This window comes from Bactrocera dorsalis, chromosome 2 (genome assembly GCF_023373825.1).
Source record: "Bactrocera dorsalis isolate Fly_Bdor chromosome 2, ASM2337382v1, whole genome shotgun sequence".
In the NCBI taxonomy this organism is placed as follows: Eukaryota; Metazoa; Arthropoda; class Insecta; order Diptera; family Tephritidae; genus Bactrocera; species Bactrocera dorsalis.
Genome location: NC_064304.1, coordinates 4,070,971 through 4,091,585, shown reverse-complemented (window position 1 = coordinate 4,091,585; position 20,615 = coordinate 4,070,971). Strand labels below are relative to the sequence as shown.

General features: G+C 37.2%; 2 protein-coding genes across 16 annotated transcripts in view; one reads left to right on the top strand and one right to left on the bottom strand.

The window, feature by feature from the left end:
• The window catches only part of LOC125776569 (putative peptidyl-tRNA hydrolase PTRHD1), a 169,047-nt gene that overhangs the window by 94,533 nt on the left and 53,899 nt on the right, over nucleotides 1–20,615 (bottom strand). The gene's annotated exons all lie outside the window — the stretch shown is intronic.
• Nucleotides 1–20,615, top strand: part of LOC105225810 (collagen alpha chain CG42342) — a 208,451-nt gene that overhangs the window by 135,609 nt on the left and 52,227 nt on the right. For 8 of the 15 annotated variants that reach the window (XM_049449487.1, XM_049449489.1, XM_049449477.1 and 5 more), the window contains exons 3-7: nucleotides 8,572–8,651; nucleotides 8,749–8,856; nucleotides 9,052–9,120; nucleotides 15,946–15,999; nucleotides 16,652–16,831. In XM_049449487.1, the coding sequence (XP_049305444.1) occupies nucleotides 8,572–8,651; nucleotides 8,749–8,856; nucleotides 9,052–9,120; nucleotides 15,946–15,999; nucleotides 16,652–16,831 (491 nt within the window). The remainder of the gene's footprint in view (nucleotides 1–8,571; nucleotides 8,652–8,748; nucleotides 8,857–9,051; nucleotides 9,121–15,945; nucleotides 16,000–16,651; nucleotides 16,832–20,615) is intronic. The other 7 variants (XM_049449493.1, XM_049449482.1, XM_049449483.1 and 4 more) reach the window with 3 other exon arrangements.

Genomic DNA, 20,615 nt, shown 5'->3' with positions numbered 1-20,615 from the left:
AGATTGCAGTGTTTCTTAAATTACTTTTAATGACAACTTTCGCCTTTGCCCACTTTAAGGCTCAATTGCAATAGAAACATTTAAACAGTTTCTCCGATTAATAAATCAGGATTTATTGTTTATGGTCACTTCCGCAAATACGTAATGCAATAACTGGAAAGTAATGCACTCATAAATGAAAGGAACTGGTGGATTACATCGATAATTCAATCAACTAATTCATTACTTTTACTAAGCTCCATAATTTTTAAAAATTTTGAACAACCATTGTGCTCAGATATGGAATTTAGTTTAAAATAACATTAAATTTCTAATTCTGTCATAACTAGCTCTTTAATCGATCAATTTTGACGTAAATTTCCCAAGAAAAAAATATTTATAGCAGTGCTGTTCAAATACGTTAGGTAATCTTAGACTTTTCATTACTTTAATTTTTGGATAATATTATAACAATATAGTATATTTAGTAAAACACAGTAATAAATGCTAATTAGACAGAATTAAAAAAAAAAAACAAGTAAGGAAGGGCTAAGTTCGGGTGTCACCGAACATTTTATACTCTCGCATGATAAAGTGATAATCGAGATTTCATTATCCGTCATTTACATATTTTTTTTATTTTGCTGTAAAATTAATTAGAATTAAATTCTGAGAGATTTACCGATATTTTCGGTGAAAAATTAGGTTAGGTTAGGTTAGGTTTTTCCACAAGGGATACCTCAGCTCAAATACCGTATTTGTGTAAAGTTTTATTCCGCTATCATCATTGGTTCCTAATGTATACATATATGTATTATGCAGAGAAGTCATCAGATGAAATTCAAAATAGCGTTATATTGGAAGAAGGCGTGGTTCTGAACCGATTTCACCCATATTTCGTACATGTCATCAGGGTGTTAAGAAAATATTATATACCGAATTTCATTGAAATCGGTGGAGTAGTTGAATTGGGCGACGCTACGCCCATGTTCAATTTTTAAAAAAAGCCTGGGTGCAGCTTCCTTCTGCCATTTCTTCCGTAAAATTTAGTGTTTCTGTCGTTTTTTCGTGGTTATTATCCGATTTCTTCTATTTTTGAACTGTATATGGAAATGCCTGAAGGAAACGATTCTGTAGAGTTTGGTTGACATAGCAATAGTAGTTTCCGAGATATGTACAAAAAACTTTTTAGAGGGCGGGGCCACGCCCACTTTTCAAAAAAAAAACGTCTAAATATGCCCCTCCCTAATGCGATCCTTTGTGCCAAATTTCACTTTAATATCTTTATTTATGGCTTAGTTATGACACTTTATAGGTTTCTGGTTTCCGCCATTTTGTGGGCGTGGCAGTGGGCCGATTTTGCCCATCTTCAAATTTAACCTTCTTATGGAGCCAAGAAATACGTGTTCCAAGTTTCATCATGATATCTCAATTTTTACTCAAGTTACAGCTTGCACGGATAGACGGACGGACGGACAGACAGACATCCGGATTTCAACTCTACTCGTCACCCTGATCACTTTGGTATATACAGCTATGGACAGAGATTTAGCGCACTTTCTTAATGTGAAATATGATGCTTAATAATGTTATATTTAAAGAAAGTAGAATCGTTATAATGTAAAAAAACTATTTATTACCTCACTAAAAACTAAAGTAGTCCAAAATTTCTTAGTTTTCTATAATAAAAATACAACGTTTTGTTCAGTTTACATTATTAAGTCAAAATTGGCTTGGACAAGTATTTAGCGCACTTTAAAAGATCAGTACGGAAAAATAAATATTATTAACACGTGGCGTGAAATTTCTCTGATATTATATGTAACTTGGTTAATACTTAGTGGAATAACCGTTATTCGTTATCACCGCTTCGCATCTGCGTGGCAAGCTCTCTATTAACCTTTGGCATCTGCCCAAAGGAATAGAGTTCCACGCTTCCTGTACTCCTGCCCAAAGTTCGTCGCAATTTTTAAATTTTCTTTGCCCAACTTTTTCTTTGACATCATTCCACAAGTTCTCGATCGGGTTTAGATCAGGACTTTGCGCTGGCCAATCGAGAAGTGGAATTTTTTCTTGCGCAAGCCAGTTTTTTACCACATTTGCTGTATGCTTGGGATCGTTGTCGTGCATAAAGATCCAGTTTACAGGCATAATATCATAGGAATATGGCTCCATTGTATTCCTCAGTATATTAAGGTATGTAAATTTATCCATATTCCCTTCAATCTTTACTAGGGGTGCAACTCCATGGCATGAAAACGATCCCCATACTTTTAAATTTCCTCCCCCATGCTTTACGGTCTTTTTGGTGTACCTTGGATTGACTGCTTGATTTTTTTCACGATGTACAAATGTTTTACCATCAGGACCAATGCGGTTTATTTTAGTTTCGTCCGTAAAAAGTATCCTTTTCCAAAAATTTAAATCTTTTGATCTATGGCTATGAGCGAATGACAAACGCGCTTTAATATTTTTTTTCGACAATAGCGGTTTTTTTCTGCTCACACGTCCATACAAATTATTTTCATTTAAACGTCTTCGTACTAGTCTACTTGACACATTTAAGTCCAATTCTGCACTGACTTCGGCCATAATCGCGCGTGAGGATTTGAAAGGATCAGCTTTACACTTTCTAAGCATTATTTTATCCTCGCGGGGATTTGTTTTGCGAGGGGGAGCCTTACGAACTTTGTTTTGTTTCAACAAATTTGGATCACTCTTAACATTTTTGATGGCATTGTACACCATTTTTCTTGAACATTTTACCATTTGAGCAATTTTTACTTGATTTGTACCGTTTTTGTAAAGGTCCCAAATAATTTTTATTTTTTCAATCGAACAGTATTTCCCTCTAGCCATTTTATTAAAATTTGTAATATTACTAAAACTATTGAATACAAATTCACAACTGAGATTAATTCTTTGTTGGACCAAACACAACTAATGACCGAAAACTATAAGTGCGCTAAATCATTGTCCAACGAATGTATGAGGAAATGTAACAAAAACAAATTAACGGTATCTGAGGGGAAATGATAACGGTTATTTTCCACGCATTTAAAGAGGCGACAGAAGCAATATTGATCTACTAATAACAAATTCATGAAAATATCGTTCTTTTAAAAGAAACATTAATATTTCTAATTATGAATGCAAGTGCGCAAAATCTCTATCCATAGCTGTATAACCCTATATCTGACTCTTTTAGTTTTAGGACTTACAAACAACCGTTATGTGAACAAAACTATAATACTCTCTTTAGCAACTTTGTTGCGAGAGTATAAAAAAAAAAAACATTGTAATCAAGAAAGTAATGGATGGTAATTTGGTTACTGTATAAATATTTAGTAATTTTGTTCTTATACCCGAAATCTGTAATCTGGTTAGTAATACAAACAAACTAAAAATGTAATCAATTATTTTTTAATTACTTTAATCATTACATTGCATTACATTCGATGCAAGTTTTAGACTATAACTTCATACAAATGAACATATGTACATACGTATACTTGTTTCTGAACAAAGGTATAAGCAGTTTCACTAGTAATTGGAATTAACGAAATGTGATTAATGGTATTTATAAATAATTAAAAAACTCTTTTTTTTTTTGTTATTAGCAATGTAATAGATAGCATTTATAATAAACCCAAAATATAATCAAATTACTTTTTAATTACTTTAATCATTACTTGCATTACCCGATATTTAATCAAAGATTATGCTTATGCTTACAGCATTTCATGAATATAATTGCTTTGTAATCAAAGTTGCATTCGCAATTTACTGGTAATTGCGATTAACAAAATTTAATTACTGGAATTTGCATAAAAGGAATTAAAAAACTCTTTTTTTGTTATTAGCAATGTAATGGATATAACTTAAAAGAAACTAAAAATATAATAAAATTAATTTGCAATTACTTTAATCATTACATGTAATATTTAGTCAGATTCTGACACTTAATGCCTATAAATGAATATATTTGTTTGTAATCAAAGGTTAACTCACAATTTAGGTGGTAATTTAAATTAACACAATGTAATTAACGGTAATGCTGACAACTAATAATCATGTTTAAGTACAATATCTAATCAATAAACAAATTTTTTAGTACGAGTATATAAATATCAACACATTTCACACTACGCAATTCCCAGCATTACAAAATAATATGATTATATTTTAAAGTACTTGATTACACTAGTCAATAATTAAGAGTTGCCGTTTTATAATTAGTTATCAGATATTATCGCCAATTACTTAACTACTTAGCTTATCCGGTGAAATGTCAATAAACTCCGCTCGTTATTTGCTCCCTGTTGGCTGCCGGCCTTTCCAATCTTCAATTACTACATTATCGTCTTCTCAGTTCTGCTCTTCTTCCTACGAGTTAATTTCGCAAGCTGAATTGTAATTTCTCGTTTGTTTTAATTAGATGCACGAAACTTTGACATCTTAAACGACGACAAGTCGTTTTTACTACAAAAGCCTACAACTTCTTCGCCTGCCGCGCCTAACCGCTTGCGGTGCGATTTGTCACTTTGTATGTGTGAGCGGTTCGCAGGCAGTTTGAGGTGCGCTTTGTAGTATTTAATGAATTTAAATTGTCTTCGTGCACTCACCTCCAAATTAAGAGCAGCACTCAAACACATACACACACACACATAAGCAATAACCGTGAAACCTTCATTTTACCGCTACTCAGGCACATTTCTAATTTCACCTTTCACAATTCAATGAAAATTATTTAATTATAACAATTAAGCCAAGTCGCTGCTTTTCCTAGCGTTTGCGTTTTGAGTCCCCAAATGAAGTCTTAAGTGCCTTGATTACTTTGGACTCAAAGTGGAGCGCGCTGCTCCGAAATTCTGCGCTAATGCGGTTACAGTTACATTGACTGCGCCACCGCAATTTCACTTTTCATCATTCAGTCTGCAATTTATTTGCCTCGGTGGCGTATTGTTGTTGCTTTGATATTTAGGTTTTGATTCGAAATGTGAAAGTGGCGCCCTTCGCTGTCCTCACTTGAGATTATCACTTGGTTCACAGTATCATCGTTTGTTGTTGTAGTTCATTTTTTCATTTGTGTGTTTCTTTGTTGCGCCGGCTACCACATGCCATCCGCTCGTTTATAGTTAACTCAGTTAATTTGTGCGCGCTCGAACAGTCGCAGAAGCGCTGACAAATCTTCCATTCGCAGCCAACGTTTCTCGTGCTGATAATAAGCTGCTGTGCTTTTTCCTTCTTTAAGCTCTACTGCCATCACATTTTCACTCGCTTTGTCCTTCCACTATTTCGTTGTTGCTGTAATTTAATTAAATATTTTCACACTTACTTTATTTAATCTCCATCGCATTTTCGGTATTTAGCGACGTCGTCACATAGGGAACCGCGCTTCGTATTTACCGTAAACTGGCGCTCGCCTTGAAGTATGCACGTATTTTGTACATTGTTGCTGCGCTGTAGCAATTATTATTATTTCAAACATCAGCCATTGCGATGCCACTTCCGGTGACCCCTCGGTTGGTAGGACAACTCCTTACGGGATCATCTAAAGTGAAAATATACGAGTTGTAGTTAAAAGTTATACTTAGAAGTTAGGAAAAAAACTGAAAATTGAATTTTTGATAGACATTTTTCCAAAAAAAATTAAAATTTCAGTGAAAACTTAGTAACATCTTTATTTCAAATAGATGTAATCGAAAAAAATCCTTCGTGTACAATTTAACGAAGATCGATTGATTAGTTTTTGAAAAATCTTGCCAACTGACTTCAAGCACTGTTTCGAAAAAAATGCTTTTAAAGACGGCGCACTTAGTCTAGGTGGCCTCGAGCACACAATTTCTCAAGGCTGCATCTTCGAAAATATTAGTCGAATCAAATTGAAAATTTTTAACAATATTCTACAGGTGCGTAGAATTTGGTTGAAATTAAGCAATAAAAAATTTAATAAAGCAATAAAAATCCAATTTGAAACCCATAAACAAACGCAACCTCTTCGTTTGAAGCCAACTTTACTCCATTAAGAGAGTTCTGCATTGAACGAAGAGGGGTATATGGTGGATGTATCGAAACTTCCCAGCCAAGCTCTCCCAGTTTTTGTCGAGTCATCAAAGAAGAGTGTGGTCTAGCGTTGTCCTGATGGAAGACAAAACCCTTTCTGTTGATCAGTTCTTACCGTGCTTTTCGATTGCTTGCTTCAATCTCATCAGCTGTTGTCAGTAAAATGTAGAGTCAATCATTCGACCAAACTGCAGCAGCTCATAATGCATGATTCCTTTCCAATCCCACCAAACACTCAGCATAACCTTTCGAGGCGTCAATCCTGGCTTTGCGACCATCTGTTAAGCTTCACCACACTTGGTATACGATCTTTTCGCACATTATTGTCGTATTTGGTCCACTTTTCGTATCCTGTTACCATTCGCTTCAAAAATTTTTCAATTTCATTTCGTTACAGCAGATGTAAATTCGGTGCATTAAATTTTTCATAGACAATTCATGTGGTATCCAAACATTGAGCTTCTTTTTCTGGCCAGCATTTTTTTAAATGGTTCCAAACCGTTTGATGATGAATGTTAAGTACGAGGTGTGTTCAAAAAGTATCGGAAATTTGTGTTTTTTCAAAAATTATTTATTTATTCATGAATATCTATTTTGTCCCCTTCAAAGTAATCCCCTTGAGATATTATACACTTGTGCCAAGGGTTTTCCCAAACTTCTAAGCACTACAAAAATTCATTTTTTTTTATCTTCTTTAGCTCCTCCTTCGATGCCGTCTTTATCTCGTCAAGAGAAGCGTAACGTTGTCCTTTCATGGGCCTCTTCAGTTTAGGGAACAAGAAAAAGTCACAGGGAGCCAGATCTGGGGAATACGGTGGCTGCGGCATCATTGGTGTGTTGTTTTTGGCCAAAAAGTCGCACACAAGCAACAATGTGTGAGCAGGGGCGTTATCGTGGTGCAAAAAGCCAATTTTAGTTCTTCCACAAATCCGGGCGCTTCTGGCGGATTGCTTCGCGCAAATTGCGCATAACTTGCAGGTAATATTCCTTATTGACTGTTCTTCCCTGTGGCAAGAACTCATGATGCACGCCCCTGCAATTGAAGAAAACACACCTCGTACGTTAGCGATGTCTTGGCTGCTTATGTGACAATCCTGGTCAGTTTTTTCCATAATTTCATTGACTTTTTCAACCAGACCAGAGCGAGCTGCATCTTTCACATCGAAATTTCCAGGACGGAAGCAAGCGAACCAATATTGTGCTACACGAATTGATCAACATCATCTCCGTAAACTTCACAAATTTCATTAGTGGCTTACATGGCATTCTTCCCTTTATTATACAAAAATTTCAAAATGTAGTGAATTTCTTCATTATTTTCATTCATTTTTGAACAGCTGTAATTTTTTTCTCCGAAATTAATTTTTGGTTTTTAGTTAAATGAAGCTTAAATTCTCACCTTCCCAATACTAAATGGTATGACACAATGTGATTGGTAACACTGGAGATACACGACAGCAACGACAGCTTTTGACAAAATACGAAAAAACTTTTTCGACTGCCCATAATCTATTACAATTCACGGTATTTCCATTACAATGCAATCGATTACTACTATTACAATTATTATATTGAATAGACTTAAAACCACAATTACTGTTATAATTACAATACATAGCACAAAATAACTTTCAAATACCGAAACTTTCGCGAGTTTGGCAACTCTTTTTCGGCTTATCCATCACAGCTTTTAGCCTTACAAATATTCGTATAAATATATCGCAGGATGCGTGGAGTCAAGCGAGCAGAGTAATTGTTGGTTAGTCGGTCTCCACCTCCACGGCCACCCCTTGCACTCGCATTCTAAAGCCTCAAACTGCGGGTGTGCGGCGAGTAATTGCGAAACTGCTGACTAGCGATAGTCGCGAGTCGCGAGTAGGCGAGTAGGCGGCGGCGTCGTCCAAAGGGGCAAGCCTGCAATGCAACTTCAGCGAAAGCTGGAGTGCTTTTTTATTATACTTTCACTTAGCGCGCGTGTAACGGCAATGCAAGTGGGCTTCGGGTGCCGAGCGCACTGTTCTTGTTTAGCTTGACGGCGGTGGAGGCACGTAATGAATAAAGTCACTGCGAAATTAAGTGCAACTGCAATTACATTAAAGTTTTCTCGTTTTTCGAAGCCACAGCGCAGCACACCACAAGCGTCACGCGTCGGTTGCCTAGCTGCGCGACTACACTTTTTGGGGCTTCAATAGAAGTTTAATGAGTGCCACACAGCAGGCAGTCGATTGCCGCACAATAATCAGACCGTTATACCCTCCATCGCCGCGACTGCGGTGCCTGAATTAGTGCGACAGCTCTTTAAGCACCATTGACGTTGCTATGATGTTGCCAATGCGTTCCGCGCCGCGCCGTTTCCATTGCACAGCCATGCGTGTCCTTCGTTGTTTTTCGGTGTAACAGTTTCGCATTTCCACTTAATCTTCTAAACTTTAAATTGAAAGTGCAATTTCCTGGATATAATAATAAATTTCAAATTGCTTTATTTTTATGCCTCCATACTAAAGTATTGCTCTATGTTTCTTTTAGGGCCACCTGGACCACCAGGCCCACCGGGCAAACGGGGGAAACGTGGCAAGAAGGGCGACCCGGGCGAAAAGGGTGATCCGGTAAGTATCTGATTTGCGCCCTCACACGTCTGTTGCATGACTGTTGCTGAGCTGGTGAATATGGTTATGGTATTTATTGCTCGTTTTCACATGACAGGGCGTCAATGGCGTGAACGGCGAGAAGGGCGCTGCCGGCAGACCGGGCGACAAAGGTCAAAAGGGTGATGTCGGCCATCCGGGCATTGATGTCTTCCAAACGGTGAAGGTGAGTGCATGCAACGTTGGCTAACCCATAAGCTAACCGAAACTGTTTTGTTGCAAATAATTCGATTTAAAAGAACAGCTGCGGTGCTAACGGTACTAAAATGTTGCAAAAAAATAATAATAATTTCATTTAAAATGCTGCGCATTATTTTTACAGCTACGTTTATATTAATTTACTAAAATAACGTGTTTTTAGGGGCTGAAGCGCTCGGTCACGACCTTACATGGCGGCACTTTAGGTTATGCTGAAATTGTTGCTGTCAAGGTACCACATTACTCGAACTATATACCGACATAGTCGTTGTTGTTAGTTTTGGTTTTTTGTTGGTTTTTGTATTTGTGGCACACACACTCATCCACATTGGCTGGCTCACGGGCTTACCAACCGCAGCCAATTTCTGTGTGGTTTCACTTTGAAGTAGCGAATTTCGGTTTTTTCTCGTCTCTCTCTCGGTTTTATTGCTCATTTGTTTTTGTAGTTGTTGTAGTTGTTGAATGTTTTATTTATTTTGCTGGTTAAACCTTTTTATTTCGTTGCTGATAATAACTTTTTATTGTTTGTAGTTTTTATCGCTGTCGTAGTGGTTAGCGTTAAATGTAGCACTGTAAGCACTAGTTGTTGTTGTAGCACATAGTCCTTGACTGGAATTTTATTTAACATTTGCCTGTCAACCACAAAGCCTTTTACAGCGATAATTTCCTTTCCGATTGTTGAGCAAACTAATAATTACAGGGAAAACTTTCTCTGGGCGTTTTGTTTTTTTTTTTTTAATTATTTGTTTTTGTTTTTGTGGAATGTAAGTTTGTAATATGATATGACACACATATGAGAATAGCTGTAGTTTTTATTATTTTTTTTTTATAATTTTTAAAAAATTATTTTATGGTCATTCAGCACACTGTAGTTGCAACAAGTGAACGGATATGATTGTCTACACAAAAGTATAATAAAAGTCTATAAAATCATGGAAATCTGATTAATTATTGTGTATATAGACACCAAAAATGCAAAACAGCGTAACATCACTTTTCATAAGTTTAACGGCGAAGAAAAAGAGATATAATAGAACGCCTCATATTGCAACCAAATTTGAGTTTTGGTTATAGAATGGTTAAGAAATGATTATAAAGCGGTTATATATTGGTTATAAAATGGTTATATATTGGATATGAAATGGTTACATATTGGTTATGTTTGACAGCGGAAGCTGAAAATTTTAAGCTACATATATGTATGTAACATGATATAGTGAATCGTAAGCAATAAAAAACTAATTTTCAAACTTTTTTGTTGTTACGTTGTTTTGCATTTTAGGTGTCGCTATCTAAATATATATATGCATATTTTGTTTAGTAAATAAAAACATTTTTTATTAATTTATTTAAAATTATCGTAAACCAATTTATCCACCATTTGTTAGCTTGCAGGCAACTTTAACACCTCTCTAGGCATGTACGATTATTCGTTGCAGTTACTGTGCCTGCATGTACATATAAGTATGTGTTAAGATAGCCAATATTTTACTCAAACAAAAAGGTTTGACGTCACAAAAAATTCCAACGAAATAATTCATTTTCTCCGTTGCAATTTCATTAAATTACGACCAATTATCCCATTAAATTTATGCTCATCAATTTATATATATATATATATAGATTTATTAATAATGGCCAGTGTTACCAAGTAACCTTTGCAGTAATTAATTAATGATTTTTAAATTGAAATTACAACGTTAAGTTAAGTATTGTCTACTTAAAGTTTTCATTTAATTACATTTAAATATTCAAAATTTGTTTTTTAAATACTGAGTGAAATTTTACAAAATGTTGTAAACGTTAATCCATTGTAAATATTAAGGTAAGATACCTTCGTAGATAAAGATCAATAAAAAACTAAAACCTTCAAAACTCACTTTAATGTAATATTGTTACTATAAGATTTGGAAAAAAAGGAAACCAAAGTCTTTACTCGAAGCAAAATCAACAACAAATTCGTCTTACTCCACCCTTAACATGTTGTAGCGTGGGCATAGAAGCTGTTCTCTATTGGACAGTTGTAGACCGATTCTTTGTGGTACTTAAAATCTGCTAAAAGTCAATCGATGCCTGATATATCGACAAAGCGTATCAAGAATATTTCAAATCTATTGAAGCGACTTATTTCGAGACTGGTTAATTTGCTGGATGTATCATTCAGCTACGTTGTTCCAAATTTAGACTTGCAAAAATGTTACCACAAGTCAAGACAACTTAGCCAACTGATTTTTGGAAAATTTTTAACCTCATTGCAAGGCCGATTAGACAATACCCCGCGGCATGTTGCACGTGCTGAAAATAAATAGTTCATTGGAGCACTTAAGAACTACTCTGAACCAAAATAATATTGCATCCAAATGTAAAGGGTGATTTTTTAAGAGCTTGATAACTTTTTTTAAAAAAAAACGCATAAAATTTGCAAAATCTCATCGGTTCTTTATTTGAAACGTTAGATTGGTTCATGACATTTACTTTTTGAAGATAATTTCATTTAAATGTTGACCGCGGCTGCGTCTTAGGTGGTCCATTCGGAAAGTCCAATTTTGGGCAACTTTTTCGAGCATTTCGGCCGGAATAGCCCGAATTTCTTCGGAAATGTTGTCTTCCAAAGCTGGAATAGTTGCTGGCTTATTTCTGTAGACTTTAGACTTGACGTAGCCCCACAAAAAATAGTCTAAAGGCGTTAAATCGCATGATCTTGGTGGCCAACTTACGGGTCCATTTCTTGAGATGAATTGTTGTCCGAAGTTTTCCCTCAAAATGGCCATAGAATCGCGAGCTGTGTGGCATGTAGCGCCATCTTGTTGAAACCACATGTCAACCAAGTTCAGTTCTTCCATTTTTGGCAACAAAAAGTTTGTTAGCATCGAACGATAGCGATCGCCATTCACCGTAACGTTGCGTCCAACAGCATCTTTGAAAAAATACGGTCCAATGATTCCACCAGCGTACAAACCACACCAAACAGTGCATTTTTCGGGATGCATGGGCAGTTCTTGAACGGCTTCTGGTTGCTCTTCACCCCAAATGCGGCAATTTTGCTTATTTACGTAGCCATTCAACCAGAAATGAGCCTCATCGCTGAACAAAATTTGTCGATAAACACATTTCGAACCGAACACTGATTTTGGTAATAAAATTCAATGATTTGCAAGCGTTGCTCGTTAGTAAGTCTATTCATGATGAAATGTCAAAGCATACTGAGCATCTTTCTCTTTGACACCATGTCTGAAATCCCACGTGATCTGTCAAATACTAATGCATGAAAATCCTAACCTCAAAAAAATCACCCGTTAAATGCTATTCGTTCGTTATGGGTAGAGCCCTTCAATAATATATTCCATGAAGTCAGCGAATCTCCGAGCAGTTCCAGTCTGTTAATATTGTGTAGAGATAGGCAAACATTTTAGAAATTGTAGAAAATATACGAGGGAAATATAGATTGTCTTAAGACGACACGCTATTCTTCCAATCCATGAATAGCCTAGCTAAATAATTGCAAATCAATGTCAGTTGTCATACGACACACACATTTCGCTGAAACTATTGTTCTCGTGTTCTTGCTAAAATTTGGTATTTGCACAATTAATTGCTTTAGGAAGGTACATATCTGGTTTTAAAATTCTTGAAATAGTGGGCACGACCCTACGCTTTGTAATGTACATATCTCCCAAACTACTTAAGCCAAATCAAACTAATTTTCTTAAAACAAATGTTTCCTTTATCGCCTCCGACAGTATTTTATACGAGCTGGAGTAAAAATTGTCTACTTTTGGTAGAAATCACACATCTCCGGGCATTTTCAACCAATTTCAACTTAATTTCGCATGTGAGACTATGCTGGCATTCCTATCTTAGAGTTGGCAAAACCGGGCTAAAATCCCACCTATTTTCCGCATAAAACCATTTTAAATTCCATCTGATTCACTTTCCGGTATACGAATCGAACAATTTTGCACAAATAGTGCGCTTAAGTGTGTGTCAACTTATGACCAAAAATTGCCAAAATCGTACTACAATATGTGGGCACCACCAGTTTCTATAGAGAATTTTTTACCACAAATATCAGTCAGCTTTTCAGATATATTATTGAAAATCGGAAAGAAATTTATCGGGCTGTGATCTCTGCAAGTTTCAAAAGTCGGTTGCATCCGAACTTAGCCGGTTCTTAAATGCTTGGTATATATTAATTATTTCCTTGGATTTTTGTGATATTTATGTAATAGTACTACTCTTTATCATTAATACAAACACAAACAATATTTGCTAATTGGTTTTGTTTTTTACTTTACTTAAGTTTTCGTTTTAAAAGCAACCTCTATGTATATCAAATACTAATCCCAAAAACAAAAGAAATGAAAACTTGAACTGAACAAAATAGGTTAAACTCCACAATCGCTGCATAAAATGTAAGAGTTAATAGAAAATATTGAAAATATGTTTGGTATGCATATATATGTTCCGTTTGTTTGTCTCCCTTTTCTTCACACCCCGCACAATAAAATATTAATGTAAACTTCGACACCATTAAAGTTAATGGATTTGTGCATTGCATTCAAGCCCACACCACACAGAAGACTCTAGAAAATTTAAAAAACATATGAACATATGCAATAACCATTATTGAAGCTGCCATGAACTCAGCATTAGTGAGTGTGATAAAACCTTAAATAAAAACCCATCTCAAGCCATCTTAACCCCAAGCCGCTTAACCGAAAATGCAACAAAGCGTTTACAACTTCACATTTGAGCGCCAAACAAGCAGTAAATGCACTTAATGCCCGATTCACACAAAATTTTAAAGAAAGACCAGCACATGCAGACGTTAGTCTTTTAAAAACCTCACACGCTTGCAAGCAACAAATACAATAAAACTATTTTGCTTACGAATTCTAACACCAACACACCCGCAAACACAAATGCAACGACATGTGGCAACTTTGAAGATGCCATTTAAGGAAATCGTACAACAAAGCTCAGACGTTTTAACACTTTACTGTTAAGTTACATTTTCTTGTTGCTGACCACAACGCTTCTTCTGAACGGTAATTGACCGCGTCAATGAGCTGGAGAGCGCCCAAGCAGTTTATTGGACTCGGCGAGGTCTTCGTTAAAGGATAAGCCGCGTTTAAGTGATTTTTTAACAAAATTAGTTGCTGTCGACGGACACTGCCAATGCACATATTCACCAGCAGCTTAAACGCACTTTGGACACCCGCTCTCTTTCTTACAGTGCCGTTAATGTGTTACTCAACACGGCATATTTATGCCTTTGCACCGAAATCGACTTCTGTCTTTCGTTTTGCACGCTTGAACGCTTCGGTTTAATGGCCATTTGTTGCGATTTCATATTGACGCGTGTAAAAAATATTAAAGCGAATTATTTAAAGATGCACTACACGCTCATAAATGTGTCTGGACAGCGGAGTTGACGACGATACGTAAGATACAGATGTTCCGTGTATTAACACATTAACGGTTGGCTGCCCTGTCGGAAATTCGAAGACGAGAAAGAAGAGATTCGCCTTAATTCATTAGTTCAGCTTATGGAATTATCAATTTCTTCTTTATTGTCATAGACACCGGTTACAACAGCGCGACAGTCGCTCTTCCTTTTCGCTCTTTGGCGCCAATTAGAGTTTCCAAGCGTAGCCAGGTCCTTTTCCATCTGGTCTTTCCAACGAGTGGAGGTCTACTATTATCAACAGTGACGTGCTAGCCAAACGATGACTGTTTGTTTGATAACAGGAAACAGTTTCTCACGATCGAAAGCAGGCGAACTTTACTCAACAAAGCCATTTCCATTGAGTCATACAAAAATATAGTATAGAACTCGAAGAGTCATAAAAGTACGAATTTTCAATAATTCTCAAGCCAGAAATTTTCCAAACCTCCCCGTGTCATTTGTTACACCAGACCAGGAAACTTTTCCTCTTGGCTTCTTCGAAGAAACCACACCCACAACGCATCTTACACACATATGTTGCACTGCATATGCAATGCCTGTACATAGAATGAATGTAAATGTACACATACAATTTTTTTTTCTCAAGCGCTTCCGAACATGTGGCATCATCTGCAAGTCAATTTTATGAAATTTTTCAGACGGAAAAGTGCTACACATATGTTGCAAATGGCCAAAAGAAAAGTGTGTGCGCTTACAAAGTTTGCATTGCAAAAACACGCTTAAGCATGTGTAAGTGTGCGAGTATGTGCGTGTTCATGTGCATAAGCTTTCAGCACGAAATTCTTTTATTTTCCCCATTTTCATGGAAAAGGACCTCACACATGACAACCCATACTTCTGCGTCTGCATCTACGTTAGGCGAAAGGTCTTAAAAGTTTTATGTCAAGCAGCGTTTAAGAGAAATTTGAGTGTTTACTGTTGGCGAGAATAAACTGCGAAAGCATTCAAAATAACAGTATAGTTAAGTTAAAGTTGAAAGGGCAGCGAAATAATTGCATAAGAGGATTCTCGTTGTTTTTTGGAGTAGAAGCACTTTGGATGTGATTAAAAACAGTAAAGACGACTTTATTAATTTTATTTGGAGAGTGTAAGAACATTATGTCTAACAAGCTTCAACTTTAGAGAGAGTTTTAGTTCTCATGACGATAGAAAAGAGAGTGTTTTTAAGCTTGGTCAAGAATTTTCATTCCCTTGGTGATTTAAGTATAAGTCTAACAATCTTCGTATACTTCTTTCTAACATTAAGGCATATTATAATCATCTTCATTCAATGTACTGTTCATTTGCAAAACCCAAAACCGTTACCGAGATGGTTTGCGTCCTAGCTGCTGATTGAGGCGAGAGTTGACAGTACTCAATATATGTAAATGAGTGATGCGATTGATTGCTTTCCAAAAACAAAATTCCCAAAATTATAAAAAAAAAAGTTTTAAAAATTAAAAAAAAAAAAATTAAAAATTTTGCATCAAGTTTACTTATAACGAAAATCCAATTTAACTTTACTTTAAGTTATTATAACTATTTAGTTGTTGTTGTTTTTTATAGTTAATTTTATTATTTTTGTTTTTGTTTTCATAATTTTGTAAGGGTTTGCAAGAAGCCGGTGTGAATGTATCAGCCGCCACTGTCATACAATTGAAGGTAAGTGTCGGCATGCTTCTGAATGCAACAACCAACACCCGCACACACACATATGCAAAAAGCAAAACTAGTGCTAAGTCCTAAAAGCAAAAAGATATTCCTGTATTTATGAGTGCACATTTTCATGCATAAGTAGATGCATGCCCGTACACACACCCATCCATACACCCACACATAAGGTGCGTCGGCGGCAGGTGGCCAGGCGCAAACGTTATGCCATTTGGTCACTGGAGATTTTTAATATGCAGTCATAAAATAACAAACAGCAAATATTCATCAAAATTCATTTGAAATGCAAAAGTGCAATATCGTAAGTGTGCTCACACACACACGCGCGCATACATACGTAACATGTAGTTAGTGAAGCTCCCTTCCATGTCATGTCACCAACAACCAAAAAAAAAACGAAGCTTACAGGCATTTTCCGACGACTTTCAACATTTCTCCAGTATTTTCAATTTAATAAATTTTGCATGTTTAGCTTTAACTAACAGCATGCTTCGTAGCTGCCACATATTTATTTTGCCATAATTGCATGCATGCACTCACATATGTAGATATGTATTGTAAATAGTAGAAGCTGGTAACATTTGTCAACTATTTTCATTAATTGATATTTTTGTCTCTTTGCTGCTGCCGTTGCTGCGCTTAGGGTGAACCTGGCGAGCCCGGTCCGCCTGGACCGCCGGGACCACCTGGTGAGCCCGGCTCACCCGGCATGAATGGCGGACGTGGTCCACCTGGCGAAACCGGCCCAGCGGGACCTGCTGGACCACCTGGAGAAGCTGGACCGATTGGCCCACCTGGCGCGCCGGGCACACTGGGACCTAAGGTAAGTGCAGACACGTTCTAGTCATATGTACGGATTATGAATCCTTTGAGTTGATGTAGAGGCACGCACACAAGGATGAGCAACTGACAAATGAAATCCATAAAATTTGTAATTCAAGGAAAACATTAGAGATTTTTTGCATTACTGAGATGACATAAATAAATTCGTTTATGTAAACGGAATCTCCTGATTCGCAAGAATTGTTAATGAATATTTGTGATGATTCGATAGTAGTGAGAAATAGGTTCGAAAACAAGGACGGTCATAGAACAAATTCAAAAAATATGTTTGACATTCATTCTATTCGATCAATACAAGTAAGACAATTTATCTTTATTTTGAACGATAGATCATAAGATAAGTGACTTGCCTAACAGTATGTTTGAAAGTTTTTGATATAAATCAAGAAACTTTCGACAGTTAAAATCGCGGGAAGTATGTAAGAGGAAATCATTTGCAATAATAAAACGTTATATATTAAAAGATAATAAGAAAACTTTGTCCCAAAAAGAAACTTTACCAACTAGGGATCTAGAGATCTCTTTGCCCTCAGTAAGGCTAATTCTCCCTACTTGTGGGGCTTTTAACAGGCAATTGGCCTATTGGTGTACATGCTGTAACGCCATCTGTGAAGCTATACGGAAGAGGACAAGGTGGAAACAATTCAACACATCCTTCTTGATTGTCCCGCATTTGGAAGGTCAAGCATAAAAACTTGAGAGCCCATCTTCTTCTTAATTGGCGTAAACACCGCTTACGCGATTATAGCCAAGTTAACAACCGTCCGCCAGTCGTTTCTTCTTTTCGCTACGTGGCGCCAATTGGATATTCCAAGCGAAGGCAGGTCCTCTGCTTCCCCCGGCTGGTACTGCGTCGAATACTTTTAGAGCTGGAGTATTTTCGTCCATCCGGACAACATGATCTAGCCAGCGTAGCCGCTGTCTTTTAATTCGCTGAACTACTATGTCAATGTCGTCGCCCATCACTCGTTTATTAATATCCCACCGAAATGGTGGAAGTGAAATCGAACGCCTTTGGAAATTATAAGTTCGAACACAGAAGTTCTTATTTTCTACGGCTTCACAAGGGACTACGTACAGCAGTTCAAGTGCGATCCCTTAAGATCAGCTATCAACAAACAAACAAACTTTCTCTAGCCACTGAGTAATCACTATTATTAGGATAACCCTTGCATTATATTTCTATGACTTTACGCTATCGAAAGCATCAGCAGTTCTAGGATCCAAAAAGATCGTCAAGCAGACCGAGTAACAAGTAAATTATGAAGTAGATTTCGACTGGTAAAGACTCGGTAGGCAGTGCCAGAGGTCGAAAGAGATTTTGGTACTCTGTAATATCTGGAATATTTTAGATATTACGTATGTAGCACTGAGGCTCTGTTAGGTTAATAAGGTGATTTTCGTAATCTCACTTGAACTGCTAGAGACGCTTGTTGTTGTAATGCTCAGAACTTCTAAGTACATATCAAACAACCCGTACTATACATTTAAATACAAAGCGCCTAGAGCTAGCCACAAATTTATTGAGTCAGCTATTATCTACCCAATCTAATCCGTCGCGTTCATAGAAAGTATGGCATCCAAGATGTTTCAACCTTAGTTTGGTAAAAGCTGGTCAACGAAGGAAAAGGTTTCAAATATTTTCACCTCATGCTTTTCCCTGCAACTTTGAGAAGTTTCGTCCTCCAAAATCTTTAGCCATACCGCGTGAGTGCTAATGGAACATTGTCCAGTTAGGACACCAATCATTGCGGTCATGTAAACGAAGATCTAGTAGCTCCATAAGATAAGATAAAATAAATATATGAGGATTTCACAGCGACTTTAGCTCTATTGTGCCCTCTCCTAAGTCACAAAGACCATATAGCCCCAGCATATTGATAAATTCCAATATACTGCGAGGTGTTGTGGAGGCGATGTGATCACTGTATGGAAACATGGATCCAATGGCCTTTATCCTGCGTCTGTAGACCGCTTTGCAGTCAATTAGCAGGTGTTCTTGAGTTTCAACCTAACCTTCGCAGAACTGGCAAATTTGCATAAGAAATTAGGCCCATGTTATATAAATGCTTCTTCAGCTTACAGTGCCCAATGTAGAATGCTTCAAGTAGCCTGATATTGTACCTAGGGATGTTGATTGCATCTTTATATCCACTGAGGTTGTAACCCTGCATTAGCTATTTGTAATAGCGCATGCCTTTGAGTTGCACCTTCTACCTTGCGGAGCAGCTCTTTTATGTGAACCCACCGCGATGAAGGATTCAGGACCTACCGTGTTAGTGAATGCTGCGGAGCCGGCGAGCTCATCAGCCAGTTTATTCCCTGCTTTACCTTTGGGATTCGGCACTGACATGCGGTGCAATTGGTTGCGTTCCGCTAGACTATTCAGTCGTTCTCTGCACTCAAGTATCAGTAGCTATTTGAACTCATAGGCAGAGATTGCTTTAAAGCTGCTAGTAGCTCCATGGACCTTTTGCATTCCAATCTTGGCCAAGGCTTTCGCAGCTCCACAACTGCTGGTTGCTGAACAACACTTACTGCGTTCGCATGAGGGCAATAGTTCCAGCGCCAGGATGCAGGAAGTCGCACCTATTCATTCCCATCCTAATGTGATGTGAGGAGCGAGTCGGAGACCCATGCAACTTTAATATGGAAGAACCTTGTGGTCACAACTATTGAGCTTCTTGTTAAGGCTGAAAGAGTTCACATTCTCTTTGATAAAAATGTAAGGACGGTTCATGATATCTAGTTATAGTATATCATCTAAGGTAAAGACAAACTGTGAGAGCATTTCACCCCACTTTTTGATCTTTCATTGAAAGCCATCCAAAATAGTTATTTTTGTACGAGTATAAGTATATTGCTATAGGATTGATTAATGAAATCGCAAAATCTCAAAACTTTTATCAGCCATTTCGTGAGAACAACAGTTGAGCGTAAGTCACTAATCGAAAACAACAAAATTTATTTTGATGTTGCAAGAGGCATATTTCATGCACATTAAAAGGATACTGTTGAATTAATGATTGGACCGATAGCACTAAAAGCACACATACATACATGTATATAAACACTCAAGTGGCATTATTTATGTTGTGTATGTGTGTGCATTAACCGCTGTTTGCATTAGAAACTTGTGTCGCACAAATAATAACGCTATTAAGTATCTAATATTTCAAAGCAAATAAGTTGTCAAGGGTCAATTTATGCACGCATCCTTCGCACGCACATTGTGAACGGAGAGAAAGCCGTTGTGTGGCATCCTACACCGTGTTGCAGCTGCAGGCGTTGTTTCCTTCGTTAGTGCCTATTCATTTTCTATTTATACAGGCTTTTGTTTTCGCTTATATCACCTCGCTTCGGTTTTTATACTGCCATTTTCCTATTTTCTGAACAAACAACAACAACAACTGTACACTATTATCCTATCAAAACGGATATTTATGTGTCTGCGCTCAACCCAAAAGTGCCGACGAGTGCGCGCATCAGTTGCAGAGCCGGACTGGCGCAGCGGCAGATAGCGCTACAAAGGCGAAATGGCAGAGAGTTGTTACTCGGTATGTGATGCGTGCGGTCGCTGACTTGTTGGCTGAGTGGTCGGACGCAGGACTGTCACATCACTTATCATTTGTTTATGTTGCATGTTTAGACATTTGCTTATTTTACACTTAATTCCTTGTGTGCGTGCGCTCTTAACTCGTGAGAAGACTCAGAGACATACTCAAAAAGATTCAACCAAACACACACACACACGTGTGCGCTTA